This window comes from Loa loa, assembly GCF_000183805.2.
Source record: "Loa loa unplaced genomic scaffold supercont3.321, whole genome shotgun sequence".
NCBI classification, from domain to species: Eukaryota; Metazoa; Nematoda; class Chromadorea; order Rhabditida; family Onchocercidae; genus Loa; species Loa loa.
This window is the reverse complement of record NW_018108501.1, coordinates 9,384-20,557: the sequence shown is the minus strand read 5'-3', so window position 1 is coordinate 20,557 and position 11,174 is coordinate 9,384. Positions and strand designations below refer to the sequence as shown.

The 11,174-nt window shown below is 21.9% G+C and overlaps 2 protein-coding genes across 2 annotated transcripts; both read right to left on the bottom strand.

Moving 5' to 3' along the window:
- Window positions 1–320: 320 nt before the first annotated feature.
- LOAG_07843 (hypothetical protein) lies at window positions 321–1,120 on the bottom strand (the record flags this gene model as incomplete). The annotated part of the gene is made up of 2 exons (XM_003143376.1): window positions 321–535; window positions 1,034–1,120. Coding segments are annotated over 2 exons (159 nt in total), but the record flags the coding sequence as incomplete, so codon positions are not given.
- Window positions 1,121–2,639: 1,519 nt separating this feature from the next.
- LOAG_07842 (hypothetical protein) lies at window positions 2,640–6,820 on the bottom strand (the record flags this gene model as incomplete). Its single annotated transcript, XM_003143375.2, has 8 exons — window positions 2,640–2,714; window positions 3,282–3,417; window positions 3,739–3,904; window positions 4,459–4,528; window positions 5,576–5,701; window positions 6,146–6,311; window positions 6,418–6,463; window positions 6,720–6,820. Coding segments are annotated over 8 exons (886 nt in total), but the record flags the coding sequence as incomplete, so codon positions are not given.
- Window positions 6,821–11,174: the final 4,354 nt, after the last annotated feature.

The window sequence follows — 11,174 nt, the reverse complement described above, 5'->3', positions numbered from 1 at the left end:
TAATAATAATAATAATAATAATAATAATAATAATAATAATAATAATAATAATAATAATAATAATAATAAATAATAATAATAGTAATAAATAATGCACAACATATCATTAGAATTTAAAAAAAAAGTAATAATAGCCTTTCATCATATCCTTTCTTGCTGATAATTTCAAATCATTCTAACTTTTATTTGACATCAAACAAATGAGCAAAAGGACTATTTTATTTGCAGCTTAATTGCTTTCCCAAAGTTTTCAAAAAAAAGAATTTAAAAAATTTGAAATGGGAATCATTGATTTCTTCGTTTCACATATTAAATACAAACTTGACAAATAATCAGCTTGTTTAGCACGATCAGTGGTATGAAATTGGCTTCTTAACCAAGCAATAAATCTAATTTGACGACAATACTCTTTCAACGTTTGACGTTTGCGTCGAATTCGTCGCCACTTATTACGATCATTTACCGTACTGAAACGTTCAATATTTTCATCATCTGAATCATTCCTTTGCTTCACCCATATTTCACCACATTCCATCTGTAACAGAATAATTAAACTTCATTTTTTTAACATCTAATTGACATTTGAATTACCTATTTCAAGCATTTATTTAAAAATTAATTTTAAACATCAATTAGAAAAAAAAGGGTTGGATACGAATTTTTTTTAATTAATATTTACTTCGAATATGAAACAATTAACATTTACTTCCAAGGTGAATTAGATAATTACGTTGTTATCATAAATTTTTTATTCATTTAAATTGTCAGCTTAGTAAATTATCAAGATTCATCCAATTAGATTATCAAGTTAATAATTCAATTTAATTGTCAAGTTAAACTGTTTCTCTTTTTTTGTCAACAATAAAATTTATATACTTTTTGGCATAACAAATAATTTCAATGAAATAACTGAAAATTTTAACTGTCCAGATTTCTGAACTAAATAATTCTCACTTAACTTAAAATCAAAATCAAAAAACCAAGAAAAAAAAAGGAAATGATAACAATTGTTCGAATTTGAGGTACACTTTACCGCATTTTTATTAAAAATGATAAGTTGTGTTGATGCCATTTGATTAGCTCGTTCCATCAATAAATTCGGCTTTTTATTTCCTTTCATACCTATTAATTAGTTAATTAATTAATTAATCAAATAATTAATTAGTCGTTTTTATTGCATCCAGTGTCACTTCTTTTTTATATAGATTATAATTTTTAAAAATAAAATCGAAAATTTGCAAATTTTTTTTATTAGTTTTAACAGTGTTAGTAGAATGTATGTCATACTTTTTAGAATTAATTTTTAATTTAAATTCTTCATTATCGGCATTGTCAATATTATCACCTTTTCAAAATTACTATTATATATCACCATTAAGTTGACATTTGATCATTTAATCAATTATATTATATTTAATTAATTATATTAATCATTCACCTCACTACTTAAAAACACATAGTTACAATATTAGTAATTATAACATTAACTTATAGAAAATTTCTTACAATATTTAAAATTGGTTGTAGCAATTATATTTTTACACAACCGAAATATTTTCCTTTCAATTATTAATTAATTAAGCACAATGAAGTAGTGAGATAGTAAATGATGAAATATGTACTTAATTAATTGTTTTTTTTTAAAATTTAGCAAACATTTTAGAATAAGCGCATAATATAATTGACAAAAATAATTAACAAGCGAGTTTGAAATTTGATTTTTCAATTTAAAATTAAAAATTAATAAGTGTACAATATAGTTATACATGTAATCAATAAATAAATTTGAAATTCAAATTACAAAACAAACTTTTGCTGTGAATCCGTGATGACATATATGTGACCCAAGCAAATTCCAATAATGCTCCAAAAATAAAAGTGAGACATGCTATAATTAATTATAGTTTTTCTATTCTTTGTTTTTTTTTCTTGCAATTTTATTAATAAAAAATTAGATTCAGTGGTAAAAAAGAAAGGGAAAGAGAGAGAAAGAGGGAGAAAGAGATTGAAGAAAAGAGTGATATGAAGGATGAAGATAAAAATGAAAAGTTTGAAATAATGATAATTCTTCGTATAACTAGATAATAAAAGAAAAGAGAAATATCGAGGATGAAGATAAAAATGAAAAATTTGAAATAATGAAAATTCCTCAATAATTAGATAAAGAAGAATTTTTATTGGTTATATTGTCTAAATAAATGTAAGAAATCAAAAAAAAACGAAAGAATGAAAGAAATTGATGAATGAAACTATTTTACAGTTTTACTAAACGATATCATACAGTATCATTGAAATATTTTCATATAATAATTGTCATATGAAATTGTCCCATACATATCATTAACTTATACCAATCATTTTCTCAAAATTACCAAATGATCAAATAAATTTGATAATATCAAATTATGAATTAAAATTCGTTAAATTTGCTAAAATCAAATTTTAAATGATTAATGATGCAAGCCTTATTTGAATCAATAATTTTGTTTAAAAAAAAAATTCTACATTGGATATTTTGAAGGAAATTTTGGAAAAAAAAAATCTTTAACTAATTAAATTAAGCAAAACTTTGTTATTTTATAATCGAAAATTATGATAATAGATGCTTTCGAAATTTTTGAAATGAATTAGTTAATTAATCATTTACCACCAATCCATACATCTATAGCTTTTGTATACGACACAGGTGGCAATTTGGCATTAATTCCGGAAGCCTGAAAATCAGAAAAATTTTTTTGAATAGTACTGATCAATGATGGATTTGTTCAGCATTTCAAAATTTTAAAAATTTGAAAATTAATTTGTTACATGAAAATTCTTGCATATCTTCTTTGGTAAATAAAATTTTCCACCTCTAAAAGATATGCTATAAATGGATTGACACTTTTTCTTTTATTGATTAAATCGAGTGACATAGTGACCGTTTGGCTATCAAACAATTAAAAATTAATTTTTAGGAATTAATTTTTAGTAATCTACTAAAATATGCTTGGAGGAACACTTTTTAAAAATTTTTTTTTGTACAGCTTTTCCTTGAAAATTGGGTTAAAGTAATTAAATTTCACGAATTTTTTGAATTTTCAGCAAACAAAAAGTCATATAAAATTATTGTGTGATTATTAGTGAATTTAATTAATTAATTAAGAAATGACTTGTGCTATTTTTAGTTGAAAATTAAAGCTAAGCAGTATTGATATTCGAAAGTAATATATTGAAATTTCAGATTCATTTTTGTATAAGATAAGCAATCCAAAAAAAAAAGGAAATGACGAAATTATAACCTGAGTGGTCATAGTGAGAAAAGTGGTGACACCTAATGTGACACGAGCTGGTACAGCGGTACGATCTAACCAAAATGATACCCAGGAAACAATAACAAGCATCAAACTTGGCGCATATAATTGCAATAAATAATAGCTAAAATTTAATTTTATTTTTTTTAGTTAAGTTGACAATTTAAATTTCAGTTTTAATATGAATAAATTATCTCTTGAATATTAATTTATATTGACGCATATATGGATGATTTTTTCTACTTAGATTTAGGTTTATTACAAGGTAATTAAATTAATAAATAATTTTAATTGAATTGTCACGAAAATAAATTCTAATCAAATTATAGCTAAACATAATCGTGGCATTTTTTTTAAATTTCTTATCAAATTTTCAAAGTTTATTTTTATTGTTTTCCTTTTCTTTCTTCAAAAATTTGAAATCAAAATTTGAAAATAAATTAACCTGAATTGTCGTCTTAATTCTAATACAATACGTAAACATGAATATGTTCCAGTATTTGTTTTACTTGTACAAAATGTTGTCGTAACATTACTAAGTTGAAAACTTGGTAACGATGAATGTAAACCATCTTTTAATTGAACTGGATCTTTACTCTCCCAAACATATTCTAAAGAATAATTTGATTTAATATTTTTTTTTCTGTTCAATATTTTTAATTATTTATAAAAAATAGTTTAAAAAGCATTTAAAAGAAAAGGAATGAAATATTTAATTTCAACAGTATTACTAATTTATTTTACACATTAATTAGATGAAACTTATGAGCTATAAAATATTCATATTGTAATTTTACTTACAAAATGTACTACTTTTACTAATATATGAAGCATAAATTTATATATAAGTATATACGTATTTATTGATCGAAATTAATTTTTGCTATTTTTTTTTTGTAATTAATTAAGAAAACTTATCATTTTCTGTAATGAAAATAATGAATAAGAAAAAATTTTGTGTGATATTTTTGAAAAATTTTATCCTAATTTTTTCTTGTTTAAAAAAAATTCGAATAAATTATAATATATATTATAATTATTAAAATTAAAACGAATTAACTAAATTTTAGATTACTACAATCAAATTTTTACTTAACCTTACTTGTTTATTAATTAAATTTATTCTAAATACTAAATTTAAGTTAATCTATTATATCATACTTACCTATATCATCTGTTGTATATGCATATGAAGCGAGATCAATAAGGCACGTTTGAATATCCATTGGATAATACTGTAATAATAATCAAATAATTATCAATATTATTACTATTAACATTATTATTGTTGTTGTTTTGAAAATTTACACAAAGAAAAAATTCTAAAATTTTAATTTTACAATTTAACAAAATATTTATGAAATATTTTTTCGCATTGAAAGATTAATTTTTAAAAAAAAAAATTAAAATATTCTGCAAATTCTGCCGTATTTCATTAAAAATAATTCTCCAATAAATAATTTTCTTTATAAGCAAACAATAAATTATTCGTCAAATTTGATAAAATTTTTAAAATATCAATATTCCAGGTAATAAAAATTGAAAATATTAATCGAATTTGTTACTGCTGTAATCAAATTTTCATTTATGTTCATTATTTCTTGATTAATTTATGTTATTATCTAAATAACGGCTAATTAAGGCAAATTAATTGTTAGAACGATTAATGAATCATTAATGAATCCAGTTAAGGCATATGAAATATTTTTTTTAAACTTTTAAATTTTTCTCTAAAATTTTTTGATGCATAAATGAATTCAATTTATTCTGAACAAATACAAAAGACAATTTATTATGAAATGATTTTACAAAAAATAATTTCCAGTAAAATAATTGCATTATATATCTTTTCAATGCATTATTATAATGTGTGGGGTTAAAATAATTGACAGCAGAGGGAGGAGAAAGAGAGAGAGAGAGAGGGAAAGAGAGAGAGGGGAAAGAGAAAACTGATAATATGGAAATTTTCGTTATTTTTGATTATAAATTATAAAAAATATTGCTATAATTATTTGAAAAATAACAAAAAAAAAAAAGAAAGCAAAGGATAAAATTTAAGTAAAGGAAAAGTATAAAAAATATTTCAATTTTTTTTTTAAATCATTTATTTATATTCAAATTGACCAAATTTGAAAAGAAAAAGGAAGAAAGATTAATGTTTGAAAATGTTTCAAAAATACTGTTTAAAAACTGTTTTAGTATTAAAAAATACTTTTGAAAATACAAAAAATTTAATTTTATTTTTTAAAATTTATTATAAAATAAATTTAAAAAAATGGAACCTGTAAATGCATTGGACATGATAATACAAGTGATATCCTAACGCTATACAATATTGTACCATCTTTATGTATACGAATAAGAACATTCGGCTTATCAATCATATGGCGTTGAGCATGTTTTTCATTCTATGAATTAAATTTTCTAATTTTTTTTTTGTTAATAAAAAAATTTAAAAATTTTATCCATAATAGAATTTGATTTCAATTTTCAATATCGATTTTGAAATATCCGCAGTAAATTAGTAAATTATAAGTTATATTTTGCATGATAATTATATTTTTGTTAGCATTCATAGATGATAATTATTTTTTTAATTATCACCATTTCCAATATCATACGGTAAGCTAGTAAGTTATAGAATAGACGACAAATTCTTTTTAGCATTCATAAATAATAATTGCGTTATTAATTATCATTTCAAATGTTATCAGAGCATTCGCGAATTATGATGTCATATTTTTACTGATATAAATTATCGATAATGTTAAAAAATTTGCAGACTCATTATTCAGTGATTTGTTTTTTTCTTTATTAAAATTACTAATTGAAAATAATAATTTTATTATAACCTGAAAAAATGAATCCGGCATCCAAATTTGTTGTCCGGTTGTAAGGATAACAAAATCCGGTGTATTATCACGTGGATATCCAAATGCTAATCGTCCATCTACCCAACTTTCTCGAAATGTCAACTGAACACTGTATTCCATATTTACATCATCTATTTTTGATATGCTAGAAAAGAATAGAATTTTCATTTGTCATTTTAATTACTATAAATAATTGTTAATTGAATTTTAAAAATCACAAAAAAAACAAGAAGAATAATTGAAATATTAACCTTCGTATTAGCATGTTAACAGCAACAACTACAGGTCCGTGACCACCTTGAAATTTATTAATTAATAAACAATTTCAAAAATAATTTACAAATTTCCAAAATAAAATCTTTAAAATGACAAAGTTAAAATAAATTAAAGAAAATGTTTTAGTTATTAATTAAATAAAAATCAATTAATAAGTAATATTAATTTGAATGATTGTTGAAATATTACTTTAAAAAAAAAAATCGTTTCATTAGTGAAAAATTTTCAAATTTAAAAAATAAACTTTTCTTTTAATTGAAAATAATCATAATAATACCAGTAATACTAAGATTTGTCCCAGGTGGTCGTACTCGCCAATCGTATCCTTTTCCAAGCAATTTATTAATAATATCAGTATCCGTTGATGCTTTTGTTTTACTATAAACAAAAAAAAGAAAAAGAAAATTTAATTAAAGAATACTTCCAGCTTTTAAATTTTAAAATGATTAATTTATTAGAATTTGCTTATTTTATTTTTTTAAATATTGAAATTTTTTTTTTTATAATATATTGTTTTCATTTAAATGAAAAATGATTGCATTGTTTATTTTTAATTTTTGAAAAAAAAAGGAAAGCAATCAATCAGTTTTCAGCTAATGTCATTTTAAAAAAAAAAAAATTATAAATAAAAATAATTTTAATTTAAATTTCATTTTCTTTCTCAAATAGCAATCACTTTTTTTGCCATATTTTTTTCTTTTCTTTTCTTTTTTTTTTTCGAAATGTTATATGATATTTTCAGATATTTGGAAAAAAATGTGACAGCAATGGAAATTTTATGCGAGAATTTCCAATCAAGCATAAATTTTCACGCATTTTAAATTTCCATTTAAAAAAAAAAAAAAGAAAAGAAAAGAGGAAGATATTATCATCACAATTTTTCATTTTGACGTCATCTTTAGTAACTTATAATTATAGCTTTAATTAAAGTTTTCATGCATTTTCTCGATCGGTATTATTTTTTGATTTTTCAATTTTTCTTTCATTTTTTAAAATTTTCAAATAATTATTTAATCTTAACTATGGAATGATTTATATGTTAAATTGTAAATTTTACTTATTTTTCAATAAATTGAAATAATTATAATTATTATAATTGAACAAAATGAAATGTTTTTCAAATTTCAATTTTTTTTTTGTCAAAATAAAATGAATTTAAAAAGAAAAAAGATGAAAATAAAATTTTGTTTTTGTTTTCTTTAGTTTTTAGTTTTTCAAAAAATGAGAAGAGATTACAGTTACCAGATAATAAGCGCAAATGATAGTATCCGTAGTAGTAATGGGAAATGATTGAAGTGGTTGAATCCGATTAACGGAATGATTGAGGAGGATTTGTAATAATGCGATAAAAGCATTCAGTGGAATACTTATGATGATAAAAATAGCACCAATAACAACCTGGTCAAATGACACCTATGCAGATGGTCACCAATGGTCACTACATTCGTTGCTCTTCTCTACTGATTATTTAAAAATTTATATTCTTGAAATGAATGCTGCAAATTAAAATAGCTCAAATTTAAGTGTTACGAAAGTGGCATGAAAAAATTACAAAGTTTTCAGAATGAAATTGAATTCTTAAAAATATTCATAAATATTAGAAATTTAAATTTCAGGACAGAATTAATTCTAGTGTATAAAATTTGAAGTTTGAATTTTGAAATTGAAAGAATTTTAATACAGGGAATTTAATGTTCCAAATGCAATGAATTCGAAAATATATAATTTGTTTAAATAATTGATTGAATTTGAAATTCCCGATGAAATTAAATCGAGATAGCGTATGTGAATCATTCGTATATGTGAACGTACGATTAATGATAACAATGATAATAATAACAAAAACAAAAATGATAATAATGATAATAATCCTATTTAATGATAATAACAATAATAATCACGATAATAAGGATGACCAATTAATTACGTATGTTTGATAAATAATAAAATTGCAAAATTTTTTGCAAGAGTTTTTAATTATCATAATTAAATATTTTAGTAAACTTTAAACTAGGAATTTTCTAAATTTTAATGTTAATTAACACTTAATCTCCATGATTTTGTTGTAACGAATAAAAATAGCAAATTTAACAGTTTTGTATTAATGAAGCTTATTATTTCGCTAAGGTTAATTGGAAATTTCTTTTTAACATTACATGTAAATATGAAGATAATTATAGTGTTAACGTATAAGCATAAAGCTAATTATAATCAAATGCATTAATATATTAGCATTAAAATTTAGAAAATGCTCAGTTTAAAATTTTTTAAAATTTACACTTAGATAATTAAAAATGATACATTTTAATAATTAACAGTAAATTAATATTTAGAACACTTTTTTTTCCCTTTTTTTTTAAATAACTTCCATAAGTGTATGTACGTGAGCAAAAAATTTCAAATTAAAGCATTTTCGTTTTTTTTTTTTGTTTTTTCTACAATAACTTTTTTTTTCAAAATCTTATCAGAATTTTTTATCTTTTTTTGAATTTTAAAATCTTATCAAAAATAAAATAAACTCATTTTGAAATTTTTTCAAAAATAAATTCAACAAATTTGAATTTAAAAAATTTTTGTTTAACAAATTTTAAAATGATATTGAAAATGAAATCAATGAAAAGGAAGGAAATATGACGAGAAAAAAAAAGTGTCACATAAAAAAAGTGCCAATTGATCTATGACTGCTCAATTAGCATGCATTTACTGATGTTATATTTATGAAAATCTGCTTAAATTACATTGGAAATTCAATAAATAAGTTTTTTTTCCTTTTTTTTGATATTTTCAATTTTGCTGCAAAAAAATCTGCAAAATAGATAGCGAATATTAGCATATTTACTATAAAAAGAAATAAGCAAAAAAAAAAAGAAAAAGAAAAGTTTAAGTTGACATGGCCAAGAAAAAAGGTTGGCTATAAGAAGAATGCAAATATATTCCTTTAACAAAAGCTCTTTTATTCTTGGCCAACATCTATATTTCATGCTTAGGATAAGCTTAATATGCAAAATAATGTGTGGAATAAGTTGAGAAGGCTAAAAACTATTTTGTTGAATAACAAAAAAAACGCATTATTTAAAATGTGTTATCATAGTGAACCATTTAAACTAATAAATCGAATTTCGGAATTCCGGTTTAATGGGCAGATAAAATCTTTAGAAGAAAACAGATTTTTTTCTTTATTTCATTTCGAAATTCACCCTTTTTTCTCTCTTCTCTAACTTTTTCTTTTTCTTCCCAATTTTAATCATTTTTCTTTCTTTTTTTTTTTAAATCCAAAGGAATCTAAAAAAGATAATGGAAGAATTTTGGATTTCAAAAAATTTCTCTACAAAAAAAAAACGGAAAAAGAGCGTTTTACTTGGAAAAAACCTGAGGATAACAGTCGGCCTGAGAATTATCCGAAAGGTATATTTCAATTTGGAAAAACCCGAGAGTAACATTCGGACTGAGAATCATCCGAAAAATATATTTTAGTTAGGAAGAACCTGAGAGTAGCATTTTGCCTAAAAAATATCTGTGACGAATATTGTATCTGAGAAAATCCGAGAAGAGCAATCAAGTTTAATATGCCATTTCTCATAGTATGCAATTGTAAGCTTATTTTTTGCATAAATTTATTGAAAATTAAAAGCATTATTAAAATAAAAATAAAATATGGTAGGAGATACCGGAATACCGGAATCGATTTATTCATCCTGATCTTTCATCTATTTCTCCTTCTTCAATTCCGTTTAAGAATATATAAGAAAAAAAAGGGGGGGGAAAAAGGATTAAATAAGGAAGGGAAGAGGAAAGAAAATGAAAGTAAGTGATTTTTGACAAATTTATGCTACTGCAAATGTATGCATCCTTGAATGTGATGATGAAAATAAGGTTTAAATTGAATTCAGAAAGAAAAAATAAAATTTAAAAGTTGAAATTTCAATATCATGCTGATTTACTTTTTACTTCTTTTCTTTTTTTTTAACAGATTTTTTTATAAAAGCTTCTAAAATTTCAACTGAAATTAAGCATTGAAATGAAATCAATGAGTGAAATTAATGAATTAAATTAATGAAATCAGTTGAAATGAAAATTAAACGATGAAATGAAATCATTTTAATCAATAAAATCAATTAAAATGAAATTAACTATATATGCACTTGTGATTGTTTGAATTTAATTCAATTAATGACAGTAATTAGAAACAATTATTTCATTCAAAATTTTTTGCAATAAATAAACAATTTCATGATAATGTAATCATTTTCACAACAAAAAATTTCTTGAAATAGTGATAACGATAATCAAAATAAAAAAAAATATTATTGATAATAGCAATAATAATTATCAATAATTGACAATTATGATAATAATAATCATCAATAATTGATAATTATGATAAGGAAAAAAAGCAATCTTTGTTTTTGTTTTTGCTTCAATTATGGAAAAAAGCTATTGCTGACTAATTATTATGTATATAAATCTAAATTTTACTCAAATTTTTTAAACACTTTAATTTTTCAAACGAAAAAAAGTCAATTATTGTAAAGTGTTTAAATTGAAATTAAGATATTTCAGTTTATTTCATTTTCTTAAAACAAAAATTCATTTAAAATACTTAAATACCAAAAAAATTACTAATTTCTTTCACTCTTATTAATCTCTATTTCAGCACTTTTTCTTTAATATTTCACTTCAGTCTTATAATCTTTATTATATTTCGTATATACCAATTTCAATTTTTATTTTA